Genomic DNA, 15,749 nt, shown 5'->3' on the forward strand with positions numbered 1-15,749 from the left:
GTACCTTTGACTTGACATATTAAAACCAAGTTCATCCTTACATAATCAAAATAAAAGCTTTTTATTCAGTTCATGGCATTTCTGATTGGGTATTCTACTTACCCAAATACTTATCCCATGTAAAGAAATTTAAACAATAAATATGATTTAAGAGCAGCAAAACAAAACACACCCTTCTCAAAACAGAAGCAGGGAGAACATTGTTCACTTCACTGTCCTTCCAAGGAACAGCCATGATCAGTCAGTCTGCCAAACTGGTGCACAAAATCCATAAGGGAGAACACTGAGCCCCATCCCACTTTGGGGTTCATACTGATGAAATCATCCAAGTTCATCTTGGAATCTGAAAAGAGACCAGGAAAGGAAAATACTTAAATGATACAACTTTTACAGCAGAAGTATAAATCTATCAAGGAAACACCCCAAACCTCCCTCTTGGACAGGTCAGTTCCAAATAACACACGTGCTGAGCAGCAGCCTAGAAAGACTGTGAAAAACAGACAGCACTATGGAAACATCTATTTCTAGTGTCTGAAATGTTGCTTTGCCCCAAACTCTCTCTCTTCCCAGGGCAATCATCACATTATCAAGATCAGTAAACATCCTTAGTCATTAGAAACCTGTGTGTGTAGGAAAGAGAAATATTAATCCCTGCACCAGCAGCCTAGAAGGGTTGAATAACCTCAGACATCTAGAGTGCAGATACCAACCAACAGAGGGAACTGCAATGCAACAGGTGCCTATTGTCCTCCTGCATTCACACAAATCTGACTACTCAGAGGCAGGGGGGATGCTATTCCCTCAGCTTTTGCTCTGAAGAGGAACTGTATCAGAGCAGCAGTCAGAATTGGAAGGAGCTTACTATCTCTCACAGACTATTAGCCCCTTGGCAAGCCTACAATTCTTACTCCCCAGGCTACAGTATTTACTCTCTATTTGCTTCCTCTCCAGCCCTGAGCTTTGTCCTTACTGCACACCACCAGCCCACTGCAAGGCCAGAATATGCAGTCCAGAGGAAACACCTAACATAACCCAGCCTGACCCTGTCCAACGCTCTGTGGATCCCCAGAGAGCTCAGTGCAACGTGCTGCTGTGCAGTTTTGGGGGCTTTACACATCCTTTTCCTGGAGCTGGCCTGGTACAAGCTTCACCAACTCAGAACCACATTGATCAGAGGTTTCTGATTCCTGAGCCCAGTCAGCTCTGTCTGCAACCATCCTTGGGCTTGTTGGGTTCTGTTTGCACTGAGGACCTGCACAAAGTCTTTTTTAATGCCCATAAAAAATAAATGGAGGAGAATGAGTTTAAAGAACAGAATGGGAGAGGCACTGTATTTACTGTTATCACTTTCCTGCCACATTTAAGTGTTTATTTCAACATGGGTGATTCATGTGTGCATTTAAGGATTAAGAACCAAGCAAGAGTAGGCTCTAATGAACAGATTAGGCTATAATGAGTAAAGAGTATAAGAGTAGGCTATAATGAACAGGATGGAATTAGCTTCATCTGCAAAGAGTTTGTGTAGTTAGGCTTACCATTAGTGATGGTGTAAGCAAGGAAAGGAAAACAGTGTTTGGGAAGCCCAGAACCAGGAGTCCAAGCCATAATCCAGCCCCTGAAGCCCTCTATTTGCACCACACTAGCACCTTGGCACAGTTTTGCAGTCTGCCTAATCCCAGCTTTCACCACTTCCGAGGTCTGGCCCCTTTTTTCCTGTTAACCTGTTTAGGCTCTGCACACTGAAAATCCTCACATTCAGCCAAGCATCTTCTTACTGCTGAAGGGTCTGGCAGGACAGGGCCAGCCTCTGCCTATGTGGCACAAGCCCAGCAGTTTGCTGTTGCAGCTCAAGAACAATTAGCACAGCCAGCAGCTCTGGCTTCCTGATAGACTGGTAAGTCTGTTTTACAATTCCCAATTTGCCTTTCCCTCCCAGACACGTTTCTTTTAAAAGTAATGGAATTCATCATGTAGTTTGAGATTTGGAAGATACATAATCCTCTGCTTTATGTGCACAGTAGAGTAATAATTTCATACAACTGTTCTGTGAATGTAAAGAAGCCCAAAGGGGATCGTTCCAACAGTTACAGACACAGCTGCTGCTGCTGCCAGCAGCTCAGAACTTGTCCCCATGTCTGTAAGGAGTGAAATACTCTCATAAATTCAGGATTGTGGCAGAGTGTAAAACAGTCCCATCAGAGAAGTTTAATGAAGGAAAAACTGCTTTAACGAAGCAAACAAGAACATTCCTGTGAAGAGCAGGTGGTCTAAGAGCCGGGCACTAGATGGCACTGGAGCAGCTCGAGAGCTCCCCACAGGCAAAGTACGGTGAGACCCAGAATCAGAACATCCTGGGTTGGAAAGGACATCCCGATCATCAAGCCCAACTCCTGGCTCCACAACCTCTCCCACTTCATTCAACTGAGAACAAAACAGCCTCTCTGTGCCACTCTTCTTTCTCATGTGATGCATCTGAATGCCAGGCATGTTATTTTCATGTTTACAGCCTTAGGAAACAGCACAGCAAAAGTGCAGAGTCCTCCTCCCACAGCAGATGAAGAGTGACCAACAGCAGAATTCACAAGAGACACGTGGATGTTAGAGCTGACAGACTGAGAGGAATTCTCCACAAAAGCAAGGAGGAGTATGCTCTGAGTAATGGCTATGGAAGGTCAAAAGCAGCAGAATTTTTATTTTTTTAAAAAATGATTTGTTACACTCAGTCCTCCCCATGTGCTGTGGCTACCACACCAGGTTGCTTTTGTGTATGCCCAGAGCCAATGCTTCCTCTCCAACAGACCCACCCTTCCCATCAATGAGGCCTAAGCTAGCAGCTGCACTCTGGGATTCTTGCATCATTTTATTTTTTTAATCAAGCCTGACACTTTTGCTCCAAGCAGAGAGGAAATAAAAGGCCACACACTATCAGATGGCATTGTCAGCCAGGACACTTGCAGCTTCTGCCAACAGTAGTTAGAAAGAAATGCTTCAGCCAGGCCTTGGCTTGGCTCACAGACCTTGTTGGACTAAGTCTGAGTGATGCCTAATGGCTGCTGGAGGTGAGCAGGTCTGAAACAAAGCCTCCAAGATCAGCTCTGCTGCTGCCTAACCTTGCTGGTACCTAAACCACTTGGCAAGTTGGGCTCTTCACAGACTTGTGTAGATCTCCAGAGTTCTTGTCAGATCTCCCCCTCTTGCCTGAGCAGGAAGAGAAGTGGTTTTGCAGGGAGAGTTGGAAAGGATGTTACCACACTCAGCTGAAGGGTGCTGGCCCCACAGCTGAGCCACAACCCACCGTGCAAACCATCCTTCTCCATACCAGTATGCACCAAAGCCAGTGACCTTACATTACCTTTCACAGAGTCATGTAACTTCAATAAGCCATTCCTGGTATTTAAATACTTCTCCCCTTAGTTGTACCTTTATTTTCTCTACTCTAACTTGATTCTTTACTCACACAAAAGCTCATGAAATAAGGACCTATTCTTGACAAATTTGAGGGGTTTTGCCTCAAATGAGAGGAGCAGAAGGGTCCCATGAAGTGCATCCAGATCAGTGTTTTCTTTTTTGCTTTCCTAGAAGCCAACCACCACCTCAGGCCAGAGATGTGGAAAGAAACTGCCTGGCAGCTAGCCTGTTACAGAGTACACAGTGCCTCCAGAGTCCCTCAGCTGTTCCACTCACATTCTTCAAATCAACAACAAAAAGTCCCAGATAAACCCCATCATTTATGACTACCAGGAATTTTAATAAAAGGAACAAAAAGCCTTTACAAATCAGTGCTGCCACTGTGCTACCAGACACCAAAGGAGAACTGTAATCCAAACCAATGCTTTTCAAGAGCTGATGCTAACAGTTGTATCTAAGCAGCAAGACCATCTGTTCCCAGTGATTTTGAAATGCACCAAGCAAGCTGTGTTTTACACAGGTGTGCAGTAAGGAGAGATGATCTCCTCAGGACCCAAACTAAGCACAATCTGACCTTATTAATTAGTAGAGAGAAGATTTAAAAGCAAACCCCAGGCTGAGCTTGTCAGCCCTAGAATGATGAATCTGTGCTCCAAATTCTATCTTCTTAATTCTCGTTATTTGAACAAAATGCCAGGCTCACCCCTCGTTTTCTCTCAGCAGGAGGCCACTGGCAACCAGCTGGAACCAGGGGAATTTGCCATGGCTCAGGTATGCATATTCCAGCCAAGCTGCTTTGAGGACAAGGCTGGCTGGGGAAGCACTGTGCACCCAGCTGGGTTAGCCAGCTTCTCCTGGCATGCACAGCAACAGAGCAGAGGCCAGAGCAACACCAGTAAGGAATGAAGGCCTAGCTCTGGGGAACAGCTAGAGCAGAGCCAGTAGCAGAAGGCTAGTGCTTAGCATGCAAGCTCTGAAGGGATATTAAAGAGTTTGAGGGGGTTCTGTTTACCTGGTCCAACTGGGGTTGCTTTAAAAAAAACCAAACAAAACCACAACAACAACAAAGTAGGTTCTTTAAATAAATAAAAAGGTTCACTTCCTCTCATCTTCAATTTTTTAAGTATGGAGTGGAATTTATGAGTCAAGCTTATTTTATAAAGGTTATTGTGCAACACCACAAGCAGCATAAATAAGAAATAGTCCCTCTGAATTATTAGCAGGGAAAAAAATGCTGAATTGGTTACTGATAGGAGATTCCTGGATTCAATTCCAAAAGGTATTTCATGGTCATTAAACATTTCCTGGTACACTTCACAAAAAAGGATCACTGGTCCCAGTATCCTGTCCTAGCTCCACACCAGGTAACTACATTATCCTACTGATGGTCCTATTTAGCTTACACTAGACTTAGATACTACAGAATTTCCTTTTCCAACGTGCTGTATTCAGGCTTAGCAGGTGCTCTGCTCTGGAAGGGGCAATACTTTAGTACCACATGCACACACTGTTGTCTAAGTCTTTAATAAACTTCAAAATGCAGTAGAGTAACAGAGGCAGTGTATATAGATGTAATAGGCTCTAACATAACAAATTGTATCAACAGAATAGTACTGGAGTGCTGATTACCTTTAAATACACAGACTTCATGAGCCCATGTAACAGCACAGTGTTCATAGGTTCATGTATTGATACATGTTTATTGTACTTTTGCAGTCTTCAAGCGTATGTTCAACATCAAAGACGACATCTAGCACAGAGAAGACATCTAAGAACCTTGTATGCTTTTTTAAATGATCTTCCCAAGAGCGTAGGAATTTGGCTATTCTGATGACAGCAAAATAACAGTAATAAAAAATACAATGCTATGATCTAAATGTGCCTCAAATTAACTGATACTGAAACAGTATATGGTCAATTCTGTCAGACATAAAATTGCAGTTACCTCTAACATGTAATGCATAAATAATTTAATCTTGTGCAAAACCAAATTAACATGGAAAGCAGACTGCTCTATCTAAGTGAAACAGTAGGGGGAAAACAGTTATCTGCAATGGAATTGCATTAATACCCCATGCTCTTCTATGATAACAAAAGGTCTGTCACCCCTTTTTCCATCAGGTTTAAAATAAGGCACTTTTACACCTGATAAAGCTGCTGTGACATTACCAGTCTCTAAAGGAAGAGAATTACCAGTTCCCTTGTTGACAGCAATGCTTTCTCCACCTGTATGTTGTCCTGCATGCCAGGTGCTCACCTACAGAACCGCATCACTGAAGCACAGGATTCAGCTGAGAGCTCCCCAACAGTTAAACCCTGGCTCCCTGCTGACTTACAGCCCTGTACACAGACTGAAGCACACAGCTTTACAAGGTATCTCAGGAAGACAAAACCAACCTCAGAAGCTGGTACTGAATGAAAGGCAATCTCAGCCAGACACCTGAGATCTGATTCTATTCTTGTTCTAACTCAGACCTTGAAGCTGCCTAGTGAATAATCTGCTGTCAGTAGGTGCAGGGTAACCAGCTACTTTCACCTGTAACATTCAGTAACTGACCAGGAGATGGGAGGCCATCAGCACAGAGCTGCAGTACTATCCACTGAGTGGGCCTTTTCAGTACCAAAACCACCCCCAAAAGTACTGACATACTGCAGAGAGCCTAGAAGAGGAATGCCAAGTTGTTTGGGGTGGGAGAACATGATATGCAAGGGAAGGCTGAGAGAACTAGGCCTGTTCAGTCTTAAACAGAAGACAAAGGGGAGATCTTAGTGCTGCCTACAACTACCTGAGCAGAGGACACAGAGAAGATGGAGCCAGAGCCTTCTTGGAGGAGTTTGGCAACAGGACAAGAAGCAAAGAATGTGAGTTGGAACATGGGAAATTCTGATACACAGAAAAATTATATATATATACATTTATATATATATACTTAAGCACAAACAGTGGTCAAATATTGGAAGATTGTGCAGAGGGATAGGTAGAATTTCTATCCCTGGAGGTGTTTGTCATGGTTTAGCCCCAGCTGACAACCAAGCATCACACAGATGCTCACTCACCCCCCACACACGGTGCTGCCCCTCCCTGACTACCCCACTTGTATCAGCAGCATGACATCACAAGGTATGGACACCACCCTTGGCCAGCTCAGCTCACCTGAGATGGCTCCTTGTGAAAATTAATCTTAGCCAAACCAGAACAGTGTTCAAGGTGAAACTGGACAGAGCCCTTAGGAACCCCTGTTTTGAGCTGGATGACCTATGGACCTTTCCTTCAGTGTGGCAAAGTAGAGAGCAAAGAAATAAAGCACAGGAGGAATGGAGATCTGTGTATCTTTCATTACCTATTGGCATCACACAGACAGTCTGGAGGCTGGTTGAGACCCCGTGGCTGCTGCACATCAGTGAGATGAATCTCAGCCAAGCAAGACAGGTAAGGGGACAGTCAGGGGGTGTGCAGCTTTGGAGCTGTTCACTGCAGCTGGAGTGAACATGTATGCACCTGGCACTGTGTAAGTCATTCCAAAACTTACTATCCATAAATAATATTTTCTACTCTTTTGATTAGAATAGAAGTTTCCACCTTCCTGCTCTGATCTATGGTCCTCACCTTTCCCATTAGCTCCCAACTATCACAAGAATAAGGTTTCCACATGGAAAATCCTCAGCACTTCAGAGGCTCCAGCCAACAGTGAGCCATCCACTGAAGCCCAAGCATTCTCCATTTGCTACACTACCTTTGTTTACAATTTTACTGGAGGTAAGGACCAAGAAATAGAATTTAACATGTTCCATAACCTGGATTGTCTAGAAAACACCTAAATCTTCATAAGGAAGACTACATCTGTGCTCCTGCTCACATAATTGATTTCTACTGTAGCATAAAACACCAAGCTTCCTTAGAAGCCAATGCTTCTTAAACTCAAAACTACAACAAACTTGGACCTAAACACAAAACATGTTTCTCTGGCCCTGCCTTCTCTAACAAATAAACACACAGCCATATAGCAATAATTAAAAAACCAACAAAACCAAACATGCAGAACAGCAGCATGACAACTTTTTCAAAGCAAAACTTCACCACACTTTTCTCCATCCAGAAAGAAAATAAGAGAACAAACACATGATGAATGTTGGCTGGCGTGCCAATCACATGATTAAATAAGCTGAAATGCTGTGTGGTAAGAACTTTTTAAGCAGCTCTACACAACAGAAGAGTTGGCAAGCCTTTACTTTTCTCTCTGCTTGGCCCAGAGGCTGTTATCTAGACTATCACTTAAAAGACACTCAAGGCTTGGGGAAAAATTTGCTGACTTGCCAGTTTGCCTTAAAATGTTCTCAGGTCCATTCACCTGGTAGAGAAAACTCAAACATTTCCTGCAGGCAAACCCAAAAACCAGCACACTGAGCAAAGCCTGAAAACTTGGTCCTGTCAAAACAACCTGCTTTGGCAGGATGGGACCTGCCAACTGAAGAGCAGTGTAATCAGCAAGTTCAAAAGTCCCTTTGTGACACCTGAGCAGGTTATTTGGCCCCTTTGCTTCAGTTCCCTGCTGTAATAAGAACAGTTAATGCTTACCTCTCATTCTCTGCTCAATTCATGAGGATCAGTAATTAATGTTTGATAATGGTAATGCCAGGGGGCAATGCCAGATGTGCCAAATGCTTCACAGCCATACATTTTTCCCCCCCACAGGAAATAATTTAGCTGGATGAGCCTCCAGACACATGCTATAGAACCACATTTACCTCTGTGTGCATCTTGGACTATGTGATTCAACAATGTAAGCAAGAAAAAGGAACTCTGGGAGCTCACCTGCAGTTTCAATGCAAGGGTATGAAGGAGGAGGTTTCTGCCACTTCCCATTTGCATCTTTCATATGTGATCTGTCTGAAGCAAATGTCTTCAAGTACAAGTCTGCTCGAATCATTCTGATTTTCCTAAATAATAATGCAAAATTCTATCAAAGGATGCCTGTGTACAACACTGTTACTTAGAACAAAAGCTCTTTCCTACCATCAAAGAGTATTAATTTCATTAAATACATAAATCATCAGTATTATGCCAAGCATTAACAAGATGCTACAGTAGGACAGAAGAAGACTTCTGATGACTAAGATAAAGAATCTTAGAATATCCTGAGTTGGAAGAGACCCATGAAGATCATCAAGTCCAACTCCTGGCTCCACACAGGGGCAACCAAGTCAGAGCATGGGACTGAGGGCATCATCCAGATGCTTCTTGAACTCATTCAAGCTTGGTGCTGTGATCCCTTCCCTGGGGAGCCTGTGCCAATGCCCAACCACCCTCTCAGTAAAGAGCCTCTTCCTAATATCCAACCTAAACCTCCCCTGTTGCAGCTTCATGCCATGCCCTTGGGTTCTGTCACTGGTCACCAAAGAGATTGGTGCCTGCCCCTTCGCTCCCCCTGGCCAGGAAGCCACAGACCATGATGAGGTCTCCCCTCAGTTTCCTTTTCTCCAGGCTGAAGAAACCAAGGGACTTCAGCCTCTCCTCATAAGACTTCTCCTCCAGACCCTTCCCCACCCTCACTGCCCTCCTCTGGACACTCTCCAGTAGTTCTGTGTCCCTCTTGTACTGTGGTGCCCAAAGCCACACAGAGTACTCAAGATGAGGCTGCACCAGTGCAGTGCAGAGTGGGACAGTCCCCTCCCTGGCCTGGCTGGCCATGCTATGCCTGATGCACCCCAGGGTACAGTTGGCCCTCCTGGCTGCCTGTGCACACTGCTGGCTCACGTTTAACTTGCTGTTGACCAAGACCCCCAAATCCCTCTCAGCATGGCTGGCCTCCAGTGCCTCAGTCTGTATGTGTAGCCAGGGTTGCCCTTTCCCAGGTGCAGAGTCTGGCGCTTGTTTAACTTCATGCTGTAGGTGATTGCCCAGCTCTCTAATCTGTCCAGGTCCCCCTGCAAGGCTTCTCCACCCTCAACGGAGCCAACAGCTCCTCACAATTTGGTGTCTGTAAGGCTGAGCTATACACACAGGTTCCAATAGTGCCTAAACAGAGCAGGCGGCCTACGGGGAGTTGTAATACACAACTCAGTCTTGGGCTGCTTTTAAGCTCTTTGTCTGCGGAGACACCTCACGGGGAGCTGTGTAGATGGCTCCGACTTGAGTTGTGTTGTAAACAGACTGAAGCGGGCACTTCACAAAACCTGAAAAACTTGTATGGAGCCTTGCTAAGCCTTGGCTTCCTTCCACAAACATATGTCCTGAGTCCCAATCAAACCACTACTCAAACTGTTTGACAAGCCCTAAGGGTCCGCATTTGGTTTCGATGGGCCAAGACAATGGGAATATGCAAGAGATAGGGCCGGAGGTGTCAGGCCCAGCCCTGCATCCTGTCACACACATCAGCAAAATGAACCAAATAAAAGCCCTGGCATTCGAGCTAATATTGGGAGCCGTTCCTCCAACCTTAGGAGGAGACCCTTCCCCCTTAGCCGGGCGGCTGGCTGAGGTAATGTATTGGGAGCCCTTACCTGAGAGACGGGGTAAGTGGCTATTTGATATGTTTTAAGTGTGTCGTTCTGGGTGACTAACGTATGGGTAATATTTTGTGTGCTTGTGAGCTGTGATCCTATGTTTTAGGGAAGCCACAGTGGTTGTAATAAGAGTATTTTGTGGATCTTTGTGATCGTAGGGAAGCTAATTGCCTACGGCGAGTGTAACCGTGGGGTTTGTGACTGTTGTAGATCATTTTATTGTGTGTTGGCAGCAGAGTATTTTGTGGATCTTTGTGATTGTAATATTTTGTGTGCTTGTGAGCTGTGATCCTATGTTTTAGGGAAGCCACAGTGGTTGTAGTAAGAGTATTTTGTGGATCTTTTGTGATTGTAATCAGTGTGGTCATACTTCCAAACTGCAATAGTGAATTCCCCATTGTATCCAACAATAACCTGCAAGTGACGTACTGAATCTGCATTCTGGGTTTTTTTTTTAGAATAAATTACTATTAATTCTATTTTAAAAGCCTGTGGTTCAGTGTCTTTCCGTCACAGTGTCATCTGCAAATTTACTTAAAACACCCTCTAGTCCTGTGTCCAGGTTATTTAATAAAATGTTAAAAAGAGATGGGCCTAAAATAGAACCCTGGTGAATCCCACTAGTGACTGGCTACCAGCACCACCCCTCCTGCCCTGCCTGTCTCTTCTGAAGAGCCTGTAACCATCCATGCCTACAGACCAGCCACAGGACTCTTCCCACCAGGTTTTGCTTCAGCCAACAATGTCATACCTCTGGGACCAAGCCAGGCCTTCTGGCTCTTCCTGCTTGTTCCTCATGCTACGTGCATGTATTTTATCACCACCAGCCATGAGGGGACACTATAGTTGGACTTTTGGTCCCACACCTGACACTGACATGCTGCCCCCAGCTCATTTCTAGCCAGCCTGGTTTTACTTCCTTCCAGTGTAGCCTAAAGCCCTCCCCACAAGCCCTGCCAACTCCTGCACTAGGATCCTTTTCCCACTTTGGGGCAGTTTTAGAAAAATTAACTTGGAGCATTTATTTTTTCTGGAGTATAGCAAAATACTTCTGTCACTATGTATCCACAAGGAGAACTTAAACCTTTGATTTCATGAAAAAAAAACATTAATGGTCTTTACATTTTACATCATCACCTGTGAAATTCTGGATGCAGGTGGTCATCCAGCCTGAAGGCCTCCACACTGTACAGGTCAAAAGGACATGGAAACGGCAACACTGTGTCAAGATCATAAATGAAGTTCTGCCCCCCACTGGAAACATGAAGTAGAATAACATGGTAGTCCTGGGAAGAAGGGTAATTGCCATTAGTTAAACACCTGTTAGTGAGAAACTGGCAAAGGGAGCAAAAAAACAGCAAAGGGAATTAAAAAATGCTTCCTAAACGCAGACTCTACAAACCCTTTTCTTTAAATCCTGCTTTCTGTCTTTGAAGTACTAAGCCTGTAACATTTCTGGTGGTTTTGGGTTTGTGTGGCAAGGTTTTGGTAGTGGGGAGGCTGCAGGGGCAGCTCCTGCAAGAAGCAGCCAGAAGCTTCCCACAGGTCAGCCTGAGTACACACCAGCTGGGCTGAAGGAGGGACCTGCCGCCGGCCAAGGCAGAGCCCATCAGTGATGGTCACAGCGCCTCTGGGAATCACATCTCAGAGAAAAAGGCACAAGCAGCTGCTTTTTGCCCCCAGAGGAGGGAGTGAGAGGGAAGAAACTGTGCAGGCACCAAGGGCAGTGAGGAATGGGAGGGAGGAGACACCCCAGGTGCCGGAGAGAGATTCCCCTGCAGCCTGTGGAGAAGACCATGGTGAAGCAGGCTGTCCCCCTGCAGCCCGTGGAAGATGGTGGGGAGCAGAGATCCCACCTGCAGCCCATGGAGGGCCCCATGCTGGAGCAGGTGGAGGTACTTTTAGGATGCTGTGACCCAGTGGGAAGCCAGCATTGAAGCAAGCTCCTGGTAGGACCCACAGCCCGTGGAAAGAGATGCTCATGCCAGAGCAGGTTTGCTGGGGAGACTATGCCCCTGTGGGGGAGCAGCCTGCGCCCGAAGGTCTGCAACCCGTGGGAGGGACGCAGAGTGGAGCAGTTCATGAAGAACTGAAGCCCGTGGGAGGGACTCACGTTAGGCAAGTCCATGGAGGACTGTGTCCTGTGGGTGGGACCCTAGTCTGGAGCAGGGGAAGAGTGTGAGAAGACCTGCTGAGGAGGAAGGAGCAGCAGAGACAACCTGTGATGAAATGACCACAGCCCCCACGCCCCATCCCCCTGTGCCACTCAGGGAGAGGAGGGAGATAAATCATGAGTAAAGTTCAGCCTGGGAAGAAGGAGGGGGAGGTGTTTTAAGATGTAGTTTTATTTCTCATTATCCTGCTCTGTTGTCACTGGGTAATGTTAGATGATTTTATTCCATGTTGAGCCTGTTTTGCCTGTGACACTGATTGTGGAATGATCTCTCCCTGTCCTTACCATGACCCATAAGTCTCTCATATATTTCCTCCCCTGTCCAGTAGGGGATGGGAGTGATAGAACAACTTTGGTGGGCATCTGGCCTCTAGCCAGGGTGAAACCACCACACTGGCAACAGAAGAGATTTCCTAATGCCCGACCTGCCCTTCGTGATTTTCAAGACACCCTGATACTTTCCCTTTGCAATCTCCTTTGGTGGAAGCTTGGACAGCTAAACTAAAGTTTATGCTAAACAGCAAATCTCTTTCATGACCCACACAAAACCATGGACTCAGACAGAGTCCTAAATGAAAGCTCACAACCTATGATGACAGCTTAGCATGAAAATTATCTAGTGATCTCTTCTAGTAAGAGATGCTGCCCCTGTTGCAGGGACAGGGTCTGTGAATTTGAGCACCAAGTGTTTCGCTGCGAGAAGCAGCTGGAAAAGGAGCATGCAATGAAAAGGCAGCAAATGGCTCAGGTCAAGAGGACCTCAGGAGAAAGGCAAATTCCTGCAGTAGCTCTTGAAGCTGGGACAGAACTCCAACAGGTACTAAATCACATTTCAAGATAACCATTTTGCCTTGACACTTTTGGTCTGAGGTGGAGTTTTATTCCTTAACTTTGTAAGGAACACGGGTGTGGTGGAGCTTTGGAGAAATCCCAGTTACTTAGGTTTGGCATTAGGCACCTACACTGCTGTTTTCTGAAATCAAATTGAAGGCAGGTGTTAAAAGCTTACTAAAGCTTACATTAATCCACCCACAAAAAAGAGTTTAAAGCACTGTCTTCTCACACTTTCATTATACAGCCCCAACCACAACAGGATTGGAATGAAAAAGATCTTAGGCCAGCTGTTGTGCCAGCCCAACATACAGCTCAATGACCAACAATACTGAGAAGGATTTTTCCTGAGTACAAGAAAAAAATTAACTACAAACTTTACATAACCTACACTTCACTGAAACTTCAAAACTAAACCACCTTCTAATCCATGTATTTTTATGGGAAGTCCCCATTCTGCAGAGACCTTTCCTGACTCTGCTGTTCCTTCTAAGATCACCTTCAGAACATCTGGGTCTCTTTTTAGAGAAAATCTTTCTTTTTGCAATATAAATACACCAGCATTTTGGCAGAGAGTGAATGATTCAAAAAAATCACAGAACTTCACTAGTTTGTAGTTGATGTCACAGAATTTCAGACACAGAAATTGCCATAGGAAATTCAGGATTTTCCATACCAGATAACTGAAAGAACACTGTAATGACACATATTTTAGAATAATTCAAATACTCCTGTAGTGCCAATTACTGAATTACATTCATCGATCAAATGACACTCCAAAGCCACCTTTTATGGATCATTTTCATTGCTGACACCTGAATACATGAATATTACTTATATTTTTCTATTCTCTGTCAGCCCCATGTGGATATTTTCATCCATGTAATTAAAAATACAGACATCTACTTCAAATTCTGGTAGCCTCAACAATTTCCAGACAATAGTTTTCACAAAGCTGTTATGTACTCTTAACAGTGTTGAGGTTTATCACCTGCCATTTTTTCTGGCTGTCTCACTGCTCTTAAGATGTAGTTTTATTTCTCATTATCCTGCTCTGTTGTCACTGGGTAACAAATTACATGTGTTTTATTCCATGTTGAGCCTGTTTTGTCTATGACACTGATTGTGGAATGATCTCTCCCTGTCCTTACCTTGACCCATAAATTTCTCATATATTTCCTCCCCTGTCCAGCAGGGAGGAAAAAAAGGAGCACCAGATTTAGGCTCTTCATAAGCTTGTTGTAAGAGAACAGTAAATACAGAACTGTAGAACTGTTGAGGTTGGAAAGGACCTCTGGGGGTCATCCAGCCCAGCCAGGACAAGCAGAGACACCCAGAGCAGCTGACAGGGGACAAGCCCAGATAGCTTCTGAACACCTCCAAGGATGGCCACTCCACAACCTCCCAGGGAAACCTGCCCCAGTGCTCTATCACCCTAAGTAAGTAAGCAAAGAGGGTTTTCAGTTTGGATGGAATACTTTGTTACAGTAAAGACAGCTGATACTGCCCATATCTGATCCTGCAGCTATCAACTACAAAAGCACACACTCTGAAATGACTGAGAGAACAGAATGCCTTACCCAGACCACAGGCTCATCTGCATGTCCTGACTGCTGCTTCCAGAGAGGAATCTGAAAGTTGTAAGTGAATGAATCTGGAGTAAAACCTTTTAGATTAACAGATTATTTTGGATTAACTGGTTCTTTCCTAACCCATCCATTTCAACTTATATCTGTGCTACAGTCAGAACATTTTCACTACTTTCTTTCAGGGGCATGAAGTTGGAGATGCTCTTCTAGACCACATAATATAAACATTCCCTCAAACTGGCAGATTACAGGGAAGAACCCCCCACCCCAGCTCACAGGGACACTGTACCTTCCCCCGTGGTCCTCAGAGCACAACTGAAAGCCCTCACATGGCGCAGTTTGCACACCACCGAGCCAAAGGGAGAGCCAAAGCAAGAGGGTTTTGGACCACGTCCCACTTACGAGTTGGGCTGTTGCCTGGCACTGCCTCTCACTTATGCTGGATTAACAGACCTGAGCCGGCATCTCCAGCTACGCCGGGCTGCAGTCAGAAGGCCTGAACCTGCATCGCATCTCACTGACTCACCATCCTCCTGTCATTGGATATGAAAACGGCGTAAAATTCTTCCAGAGGGTGCCGGCCCCGGCTCCTGATGTAGTCACAGAGCTGCCAAACGTTTTCTTCGCTGCAAAACGAGAGGAAATTTAAGGGGTTTTTTTTTCCTCCCACCCCGGCTCCATCTCCAGCGCACAGAAGCCGCCCCCCACCTGCGGCCCGAGGCCCGCCAGGCCGCACGGCTGCCGAAGATAAGCCTCCGGGCCGGCACAGCGCGCGGTTATCGCCTGGCAGCTCCCGCGGCCCTTACCAGTAGCAGCTGGTGTAGGCGCAGGCGGGGCGGGGCGGCACCGCCAAGTCATAGGCGGCCGCCGGCCGCGCCATTGCCGGCCTCGGTGGGGGGACGGGCAGCGCCGAGCGTGGCGAGAGCCACCGGCTATACCTTCCCTGAGAAACCGCGCGGCGAGGCCGCCATGGCGGCTCCGCCTCAGGCGCTTCCCGGGCACCGCGGGAGGAGCGGCCGCCCCTCGCCCCCGGGTCCCTCGGGCAGGCTGCGGGAGAACTCCAGAGCCGCCCCTGCGCGGGAAGCTGCCCCTTTAAGAGGCGGCTCCGCCCCCTGCCGGCAGGAAGCGGTGGCGCGGGCGGGCGGGCGCGTGCGGCGCACGCCGCGGAGCCAATCACGCGCTGGCGGGATAACCCGCTCCAACTTTTACGCGCCAAAAATATCGAACGTCCCTGCACAGCTCGT

General features: G+C 46.2%; 1 protein-coding gene across 1 annotated transcript; it reads right to left on the reverse strand.

Moving 5' to 3' along the window:
- Window positions 1–42: 42 nt before the first annotated feature.
- NTAQ1 (N-terminal glutamine amidase 1) lies at window positions 43–15,614 on the reverse strand. Its single transcript, XM_084279881.1, has 6 exons — window positions 15,312–15,614; window positions 15,032–15,131; window positions 14,497–14,547; window positions 11,050–11,198; window positions 8,222–8,346; window positions 43–343 (listed from the first exon to the last, which is right to left on the reverse strand). The coding sequence occupies exons 1-6, from the start codon at window positions 15,383–15,385 to the stop codon at window positions 210–212; spliced, it is 633 nt and encodes a 210-aa protein (XP_084136007.1). The 5' UTR covers window positions 15,386–15,614; the 3' UTR covers window positions 43–209.
- Window positions 15,615–15,749: the final 135 nt, after the last annotated feature.

Source organism: Gallinula chloropus (assembly GCF_964237585.1).
Source record: "Gallinula chloropus genome assembly, chromosome: 2".
Classification (NCBI taxonomy): Eukaryota; Metazoa; Chordata; class Aves; order Gruiformes; family Rallidae; genus Gallinula; species Gallinula chloropus.